Raw genomic sequence first — 10,501 nt, 5'->3', positions numbered from 1 at the left:
AATCAGTTAAAAGTCAGCTACTTTCAATAAGAAATCTTAAAAATAGAACTGTGTTATGAATTTAATCACGCATAATGACTTCGATTTGGTTAATCAAATCTACGTTTTCATGATCCGCACATTTAATCAGTTATTTACACTTCAACTTGCTGTTGTTTGTTCATAATATATGAGATTAAAAATTTACATTATAGTAATTTGTGTATTTATACGAATAATGGACATACCACTGGGCTATCTTGTGATCGTTCTAATTAAGATAAAGTTATTGAATAATAAAGCTGAAATAATACTACTGATGCAGAAGTGAATATGAAAGTTGTTCGATAACATAGATTGAGTGAGATGGAGAAAAAACTTGGTTATGGAACATGAAGTCTTTCTCAATGTCATTGTTTAACGTCGTATAAAAAAGGTTCAACCTTCCCCCTTGTGATCTTCATTAATATTTACTTATATTTGTTTTTTGATCTTTCGATGCTATTAATTTTCTTGTATTTGATCCTTTGATGTTATAGAAAAACGGATCTAACACCAAACTTCACCAGTACACTCTTTTTTTTTTTTTACAATGTTAGCGTTAGTGATTTAATCATTGCACGAATTTCACAATCACATCATTCTTTCTTGCCTTTATAACAGGAACCACATAGAGCACCACGATTGCAGGTGGAAGTTCGAAAATGGATATAAGAACAACTTGAGGTATGATTCTTAATCATTTTTATAAATTTCGTCAAATACTTATGTAGTATTAGAAGCTTTTGCAGGTACACATAAAAAAAAAAGTTACCCATTTTGACACATAACCAAACATTTCAGTCTTGCCCATTTTGCCACTTTAATAAAATAAATTGCATGCAAAAAGAAATAAAGATATATGTACTGTTTTTGCATAACAAAATAAAAGGAGCTACAATTGACTTTGCACATAACATGTAAATACCTCTTGATGTCTTTTCTAAAAAAAAATAAAAATTTAGATGGTCACCGAAAATTCTTAAGTTATATAGTTTGCAAAAAAAAAAAAAAAAAAAAAAAAAAAAAAAAAAAAAAAAAAAGTAAATAAATAAACGAATGGATCATTTAGATTAAAAGTGAGATTTAGTTTTGACGAACTAAACATATAAAGCTAAATCAACGGAAAGGTCTCACCTTTTAACGCGAGTAGTATAAGTTCACATAGTCATTGCATTCCTGAGGGTCATAAGTATTGATACTGCCATCATCAGAACCATAATCATAATAATAATCATCATACTCAGAATCATCAAAAGATATCCCAGATTCACAAGAAACATCACTACTTGGCTCCATCAGCTTATCATAATGATAATCACCAACATAAAAGATGCATATACCCCCTTCTTCCAGTGAATCATTAGGAAGTTTTACATGTTTAATCCTTTCTAAACATCTTTTTCCAATTTCATCTTTTTTTAGATCGAGGTAGAAACAATGGCGAATGTCAAGGGATTCAAGATGAGTACAACCATCCAAAATCGCCTGCAACCCATTATTGGTCATGGTGTTTCCGATGAGTTCGAGGTGGCTTAAATTAGGTAAATTTTTAGCAATAATTATGGCAAGTTCGTTCGCATCATCATCATCTTCTTTATCGGCAAGTATAGGGAATACTGCATTCAGTTTGAATGTTTTTAGCAAGGGACAATAACGTCCAACATCTTCAAAATCTTTATCACAAAGACATGTATACTCGGTACTGATTTCCTCCAATAATGGAAATTTTCTAAGAAAAACACCCCAGTGTGTGTACATTCCACCTCGGCAACGTATGAGTTGTAGACGTTTAAGCTGGCTTGATCTGTTAAAAACAAATAATTGTTATATTATTATGATTATTATTATTATTATTATTATTATTATTATTATTATTATTATTATTATTATTATTATTATATATTATTATTTATATTATTTTTACAGTTTTAGTATTATCGTCATCGTCATCGTCTATATGACGATGACGATGACGATGACGATGACGATAACAAACAATGACAATGACAATGACAATGACAATAACAATAACAAACACAATAACAAACATCGTCATCCTTATCGTATATATTTTTAAGGAGTTGTCTAATGTTAGTCCTCTTTAAGAAAAAAATATATGCATAAAAATTGATACATTTAAGTTAGTGGGGTGGTTAAGAGGATGTATTGTCAAAGTATAAGTACCGAAAGCATGTCCTAATATCTTAAAATAGCCCTTAGGGCTATCTTTAGAAAATTTCATATTTTTATTGCACATGTCTACTTTCAAAAAGCTTCCCATTTGATAATAGTATTAATTAAGTTATAAATCAAACATAAAAATACTTTTGAAAATCGTGTTAAGGTGTGTGAGTTTGTCTTTTCTAAAAAAACAGATTTAGATAGTCACCGAAGATTCTTAAGTTATATAGTTTGCAAAAAAAAAAAAAAAAAAAAAAAAAAAGCAAATAAATAAACAAATCGACTTAGCATCATGAGATTAATTAAGAAGATTAAAAAGCATCATATGCCGTGAAATTTTTACGCACAAAATGCACAACAGTGAGATTATAATAAGCCTTGCATGCATACCTGTCCGAAATATCTCGAAGAAGCTCGTATCTACCAAAATCATGGATAGAGAGATCAACCAATTGGCCTTGGCTTCTATCAGCAACAAGTTTACATATCTTTATACATAATGGCCTACGTAATGCCCGATCCCTCAATTCACCTTGGTTGTCCATAGATATAACCCTCCACATACAAGGGTCCTTGCAAATTTTTCGCCAAGTTGTGCAAACTTTCTCAGCATTTTGAAGTATATCAAACACACCAATTCTTTGTAGTATATTGGCTGTTAAATCTTCTGGGAGCTCTAACCAATTTACAGTTGGATTCTTCACCTGCCAAATCCGTTTGGGTTTTGAAACAAACTTGGATTTCTTTCCTTTTCGACGATTCGATTTTAATGTTGATGCATTTGTCACTTTATTAGCTGGCGTTAGAAAAAAAAAAAAAAAAAAAAAAAAACTGTTACATTCATTCGAATAATAAAGAAGATACTGAGTGAGAATGTACTAAACGTATACCACCAACTCTATTATGTGTATCAAACTTCATTTGGATCTATCGCGTATATCCAACTTTTGAATAATAATGCTATTGTGTGTGTATATAATGGTAATTTTACTTATTTGTCTTAAAGTGTAAGGAATACATACAAGTTGCCACATCAATGAAAGTACTATCTAATCTAAAATCTAATACTCCATACATAAAATAGTGAATATTGTAGATTAGCTATACAAAATAAACCAAAATGAAGTTAACTACACACAATATTATAAACTGCTCAAACAAGCTAACCGATATATGTTTAAAACTATTTATTAAATATAAAAATAAATAAATAAAAATAAAAATTCATGTGTCAACCACATATCACTCTTCTTATTCCTTAATGTAAGTTACACATTTTGCAAAGCCTGTAAAACAAGTGTAAACTCAAAGATATGGGTGTGTTGGTGTTGGCTTATGCACTAGAACTATAAGATAAATTTGTCAATTAAACTCAAAGACTCTAAGCTACATTCATTATATAAATATTCCTAGTTATCAGAATATATCAAAATCCCACACAAAATATAGATGAAAAACAAACCCTAAACAAAACTACTAAAGAACTTCAAAATTTTCAATAATCATCACTAGTAGAAGTAAAATTCTGTAAATAAATGAATAGACCGGAATGAAATGAACCATTTGTTGGAGTATGGAGACATTTAAACAAAGTTGGAAATGTCGCCACAAAAGATGAGTTAAAGTGTTGCACGGATTTTGCAGATTTCGGGAAGCGTGAAACAGAGCAATGCGGCGCATCACTCTAAGGATGCGGCGCATCCATGCAGCAAAATAGTCCGAAGGTTTTGGATGCGGGGCTTTTAACTGATATGGCGCATCAAACACTAGTGATGCGGCGCATCACCATCTCGATGCGGCGCATCGAGGCCTGGGCATTGAATCTGCAGTCGAGGATTTGAACTGCAAACATGGAAAGGTATAGTGATGCGGCGCATCACTTCCAGATGCGGCGCATCACCCTTCTGGCAGCAATTTGACAACTTGCACACTTTACATCTGAGCATGCTTTGGCCTCCTTTCACTTTAGGTGCAAAGTTGATCACTTTACACCTAAAATTTGGGCTGTGATCATGCCAATACAAGGTGGAAAGCATGACTAGTTGATAAACAAGATGATTACTCAACATGATGAAGGTTCCTAGCTAGTTATCATGGTGTTCTTGTTTTCTCCTATATATAGAGCTCATTGTATGCAATTGTAACATACCACTCTCAAATATTCAGCAAATAAACGATCTCTAGTTGGTCCGTGGACTAAAGCAATCACAACGATTGCATATAACCACGTTATATCTTGTGTCGTTCTTACATTTCTTGCATTTTAATCTTTTGTTCATTAAGTGGGTTAAGTGATCTTGATAGTATCACTACTCGGCTAGCAGTCTTGTAGAATTACTAGCGTTGTTTGGGTCCTAATATCCTAACACCATTATATGACTTAATAATAGTAATAGTAATAGTTACCTTGGTCAGCTTTCATCGTTTCTCTGGGATTATGTTCGGGAGCTGGCTCCAATTGGAAGTCAGTAAGTTTTCGTTTACGTCTATTTGATTTTGACGTTGATGCCTTTGTCAGTTTAGCTGCATAAAAAGAACACAAAATAAAAACAAATTGTTATATTCATTCATATAATAAAGGAAATATTGGATAAGAAGGTACTATAACACAAACTCTATTACGTGTATGAAACATGATTTTGATCTATCGTGTATATCCAACTTTTGAACAATGTTGTTGTATGTATTTAATAAAAGTCTTACTTTTATGTCTTAAAAAGTGTAAGGTATCGGTACAAGTTGTCACATCATTGAAAGTAATACTCGTATTACGTAATACATACAATAGCGAATATATAGTAGGTTGGCTGCACGTAATAAACCGTAATGAAGGTGAGTACACACAATAGACTATAATTTAGAACATTCATACCACTATCACTATCACCTCTAAATTAATCAACAAAAAAGAACCTCTTAACTAATAAACTGCTCAAACAAACTAACCAAGATATGTTTAAACTATTTATTAAATTAAATAATCATATTTAAACTACAGATCATTCTCCTTAATCCTTATTGTAAATTAAAAGTTTTGCAAAGTATATAAAACAAGTGTAATCTTAAAGACCTACTGTATTCATTTATTTGGGTTAGCTTATGTAGACAATTTAAATTATGACATAAATTTTTCAATAAAACTCAAAGAGTATTAGAATGTAATAAAAAGAGTTACAATTGATATATACTCTACATAAGATAAGATTTCTAATTATCAGAACAAATCAAAATTACACTAAAAAAAAAGATGAAATAAAAAATTAAAACCCTAACACAACTAATGAACTTCGAAAGCGTCTACTATTACAACTATTTCAATTTCAATTATCATCATAAGTAGTAGTAAAATTCGGTAAATAAATGAATAGACCTGAATGAAAAATAAAAATCAAAATACGACTTTAATACAGCTTCTATTACCTTTGTCGGCTTTTCATCGTTTCTCTTAGAAGATTTTCGTGAAACCTAAATTTGAAATTATACTTTATACTAATTATGGACAACCGCCACCAATTATATCACGCCACATCATCCACACTGCTACGGTAGTCGATTATTTTATTCGAAAAGAGTATTTTAGTCTTTTTACCCTTTGATATTTCACACACTTTCTGGTTCCAGACTCTTCCTTCACTCTTTCCTCTTTCCTCTTATTTACCATCCAGACCTTTCTTCCTCCATCAATCGTCAACACCCTCCGTCATCATCATCGTCATCATCATCCGCGATCATCATCGGCTCAGTCATCATCATCATCACCACCACCAACCGGTTCCACGGCTCAGTAATCATTCCAGTACGTTCTACAGAGGATAAGAAATGGCGACATAGGGAGAGAAGGAAGGATTTCATCTTCAACTCATCACCTTCATACCAACTCCTTGAAATAATTCACCCTAAACTTAAGGTATTATCTCCTTCTGTCTTTAATTTGATGTTTAAGTTCACCCTAAACCTTAGGTATAATCTCCTTCTTTCTTTAATTTGATGTTTAGCAAACCTGTGTTCAACCGAGTTCTAAACCCACAAATGGGTTACTGTACAATTTGGAAAAGATAGACATCAAACAAATAATATGAGAACCATCAAATACCCCAGCTTTTGAACCACTTTTAAAACTCTAAAATCTCTAATTTTACTGTGATTGATATGTATTGTTAATTGAGGTAGGTATACGCAATAAAAAGGAGGCATATGAGTTTAGTGTTAGGCATGAAGTGCTTTCAAAGTGTCCTAATTTTTATGGATTCAACTAGCTAACACCCTTTATTGCAATTTTTATGTGGCAAAATATTGCATTTACATTTTAAATTAGCAGCTTTTATCTTCAACCCATGTAGTTGATATTGAATTTAGTTTAGAAAGAACTTATTTTGAGTATTTAATAGATGAAGTTTTTGTTACAAAGCATTTGTTAGGTGTTGATGACATAAATATATGGTTGAACATTCAACTCCTTTTTTGATGGTATGTCTACAGGTTGGGCATAAATTTGCAACTTTCTCATTCTGTCCTACTTTGATCTATGCTTGCTGTTTTTAGGTTCCTGTGCTTATTAGACCAAAATAGGTGTTTAGATATGTGTTTTGCAAGTTTATGTTTTTCTATCCTTTTATTACTTAAGTGATAACAGATTGACTACCATTATGCAAATTGATTGTTTGTGGTTCCATATATGTATATGCTTTTGTTTCTCACAGTTGCTTTATATGAATAAGAGAATGGTCTAAAGTGAATTGTTTTTTGTTTATTGTGCAGTTGATTAAATACATGAGTCATTATAGTCTTTGCTTCAGTTTAATATTATAAATATAAATATTATAAATGAATGTGCTTATGATTTTGTAGTTATATATTAATATAAACTAAAGAGTTTTTTTTTTTCCTTCAACTTTTGCTAAAGTTGTGGCTCATTCCTCAAGTATCATTCAAACTACGCTATTTTGATAGTTGGTTACTTCCTTTTGTTTTGTTAGTTTTTTTTTTTTACTTCGTTGTTCCAACTTCATCTATTGATATAATGAAAGTATAACCATAGACTTGCTAAACGTGCCATGTTCGCCCAGCAAAATACATCTCTCATACAATGAATATGAAAACTATATCACCATTTATCTCACATTATCCATATTCTCCCACAGGCGACATAGCTTCAGAAGCATCCAAAAAGAGTAGCAACTGTTAGTGCCAAAACCAACAACAACCTTTTGTGTAACGAATAAAATGATAATCATTTGTAACTGTAGAAAAATTATAAATTCCTTCGTAGTATGCATTTTAAATTCACTACGGACTGTTGCTTTATCTATGTAGTGTAATCCATTTTAAACTATGATTTATGCTTTGTATAGTTGACATAATCTGTTTGATATTTTTTAGATAGCTAACTATTTGTTTTCTCGGTTTTCTGTCTTTTCAGAATTCCAAAAGGAATTGACTCCGTACGTGATATAGTGATTGCTAAGAGTCTAGCAATGAGACTTTCTGAAAAGATATGGACTAATGGTAGGTGTTTATCTAGCGCTACAAATGGTATGTACGATCCTACACAACGTATTCATTCTCGAAGTTAGGACTTTTTGTCAATTCCAAATAGGAAAAAAAAAACCGCAGCATCGCGCGGTTGGCCAATCACTTGTACTATATACTAAATATGGACAAAACCCACCAATCGTTGGTTGAGTAATTGAACAAATGATTTCTTTGTTTTTTCTTTAAAATATAAAATATGGTGTACACAACAACAAAACTCAATCTCACATGTATGGGTTATAGGAGAGGTGAGACGTTGATAATCCTTCATTTATCCTTCAATAAAGAAAAGTCGTTTCTCAACCCCAAGTGAAGACCATCGGCCAATATGAAACCGAACATATACAAATATTACATACAAAATAGAAAAATTGGTTACTTTTTTAAGTATTATAAAATATTGTTATATGTTACTACTCGGTCCAATATTAATAGTCTTTAGGTAAAAATACACAGTTTAAAACATTACATTCATTATATTATGCTTTTTAATTACTTTATCATTTAACCACTTACTTTTTACCTATATTTTTATCTTATATACAAAAGGTAATGATTATTTTTATCTATTTTTGAAAGTCGACTTATAATTTACCTTATTTTATATATATATATATATATATATATATATATATATATATATATATATATATATATATATATATATATATATATATATATATATATATATATATATATATATATATATATATATATATATCTTACTTTATATTGCAGAGGCCCAGACCCAGGCCCAAAAACAATTAAATGGACTTCTTATAAACTTGAAATGAATAAAAAAGTAGAAAACAATTTTTTTAAGGCAAATTGTCGACATCATTCATAGGGAACTTAAACACATTCGCGATCATATGGCACGCACGCAAGCACTTTCGAAAGAATGGTGTTGCCGCATCAAATGGTGTACCATCCATGATCCAAAAAATCATTAATGCCCTTATAAAAAAGACATCATCAGATTCTTTCACTTGTCCTCGGTTGTTCATATCATTTTGAATAACCTTTCCCTTTTCCCTTGTACGCTCTTCCCTCTAATTTCATCGTGTACATCAAATATGACCCAAAAGGTTTTGTTTGTATGCTTGTTGTTATCCGTCATTTGCGTCCGAGAGCATGTGTGTGTCAAGCAACTTTCAAACATAAATATTCTTGTATTTACATGAGTTACCAGTTGATTGACGAATATAACGGTGCATTACTATTAGGGGCGGAAATATGTGGGGGCAGGGTGGGGCGTTCGCCCCCAGTGGATTTGTAATTTTCAGTACAAAGTGAAATTTTTTTCTTGCCCAAAGTGATCATATTGTGCCCCCGTATCTTGCTTATAAGTCTCCGTATTTTGCCCAAAAACCTCCATATTTTGTCCAAAAACCTCCATATCTTGTCCAAAAACCTCCATATCTTGCCTAAAAAGATATGTTGAGCATTATTACCATACAAAAAAGAGGGTCTAAATAATGGATCACTTTTCACTAAAAATATATATCGATGGTCTTGTTGTTTCTACTCCTTGCAGGACTATAACAGGTTGTTCATTGTGGAAAGAAATTTTCAGGCTGGTAAATCAATGGACGATATCGGTCTTAACTTCACGATGTCATTCATCAAAATTACCGGAAGAGGAGATCATACATTTTCTGGAATGACGTTTGGACGGGAAAAGACAGTCTCAAGTCAAGATTTCAGCGGCTATACAACTTAGAATCAAATAAGGAGGCAATGGGGTCCTAACGAATTATGTGCAACAATAATCAATTCATCTAAAGTTGGAAGTGGATATGTACACCTCGTGGGAGAGCTATTGATGAGCAATCAAATTTAACCCAACTAATTAATGTTTTATCTTTAACTGACAGGCCGGACGTGCGGGAGTGGAGTCTAGATGTATCGAGGCGCTTCACAACCAAGACTTTATCACTGCTAATCGACGAAATCAAGCTCGTCGATGAAACCTCTAACGTTGAAACTATATGCAATAATACATTACCTCAGAAAATCGACATCTTCATTTGGCGTTCACTCATGAAAAGGATTCCAACAAGGGCGGAACTCGACAAAATAGGAATCAACATGGATTATATACTTTGCCCATTATGTAACACACATATTGAAACGGTGTTAACACATTTTGGTTAATTATATCGTGGTGAAAAATATATGATCGTTGATCTTTAAATGGTGGAACTTTAACTCAATGTTGATATCGTCTTTCGAAGAAGCTTTTGTAGAAAATCGGAATCAAGCCAATACAACGACGGGTAAAATCATTTGGCAATGGGTATGTGGCTACCTAATTTGGAAAGGGCGTAATCAAAAGGTGTTTTAAAAAAAAGTCGTGGGATCCGAATACAATCTTTTCCGAAATACAAATGCAAAGTTACAACTGGATTTCTAAGAGATACAAAAAGGCGTCACTCGATTGGGCTAATCAATCCGGGATCGTATGTGTCATCGTCTAATCCTCCAACCAGAATCGGCTAAGCACAAAGAAAATAAGAATCTAATATCTCGGTCATCTCGATGTAATACTGTTTTGTAAGTAGCCAGCTACTTGGTTAAATTCATTGCTTAAAGGCGTGCCTCATCTTTATTGGGCTACTTATATACTACAGTATGTAAATATTTATAGTTGTAATAAAATGTTATTTGTGAATTTGTGTTCTTTACTATGAAAGGGATTTTATAGAACACTAGTGCACATGGATTCATGGGATTTTAAAGGAAATTTTTTCGCATGATACTTAAA

At 32.1% G+C, this 10,501-nt stretch overlaps 1 protein-coding gene and 1 long non-coding RNA gene across 2 annotated transcripts; one reads left to right on the top strand and one right to left on the bottom strand.

The window, feature by feature from the left end:
* Positions 1-1,158: 1,158 nt before the first annotated feature.
* On the bottom strand, positions 1,159-5,639 carry LOC139840859 (F-box protein SKIP19-like). Its single transcript, XM_071831101.1, has 5 exons — positions 5,623-5,639; positions 5,075-5,091; positions 4,609-4,725; positions 2,593-2,998; positions 1,159-1,825 (listed from the first exon to the last, which is right to left on the bottom strand). Exons 1-5 carry the CDS (start codon positions 5,637-5,639, stop codon positions 1,159-1,161), a joined length of 1,224 nt encoding a protein of 407 aa, XP_071687202.1.
* Positions 5,640-5,826: 187 nt separating this feature from the next.
* On the top strand, positions 5,827-10,393 carry LOC139840326 (uncharacterized). Its single transcript, XR_011757343.1, has 3 exons — positions 5,827-6,109; positions 7,622-7,734; positions 9,272-10,393. It is a non-coding gene; the product is annotated as an uncharacterized lncRNA (long non-coding RNA).
* The last annotated feature ends 108 nt before the right edge of the window (positions 10,394-10,501 follow it).

Source organism: Rutidosis leptorrhynchoides, chromosome 4 (assembly GCF_046630445.1).
Source record: "Rutidosis leptorrhynchoides isolate AG116_Rl617_1_P2 chromosome 4, CSIRO_AGI_Rlap_v1, whole genome shotgun sequence".
NCBI lineage: Eukaryota > Viridiplantae > Streptophyta > Magnoliopsida > Asterales > Asteraceae > Rutidosis > Rutidosis leptorrhynchoides.
This window is presented reverse-complemented; position numbering and strand designations above follow the sequence as displayed.

Coding starts and splice junctions, on each gene's coding strand:
- LOC139840859 (XM_071831101.1), bottom strand. Junction 2,999..4,608: donor AACGATGAAAGCTGACCAAG/GTAACTATTACT, acceptor TTCTAACGCCAG/CTAATAAAGTGACAAATGCA. Junction 1,826..2,592: donor CTTCGAGATATTTCGGACAG/GTATGCATGCAA, acceptor TGTTTTTAACAG/ATCAAGCCAGCTTAAACGTC.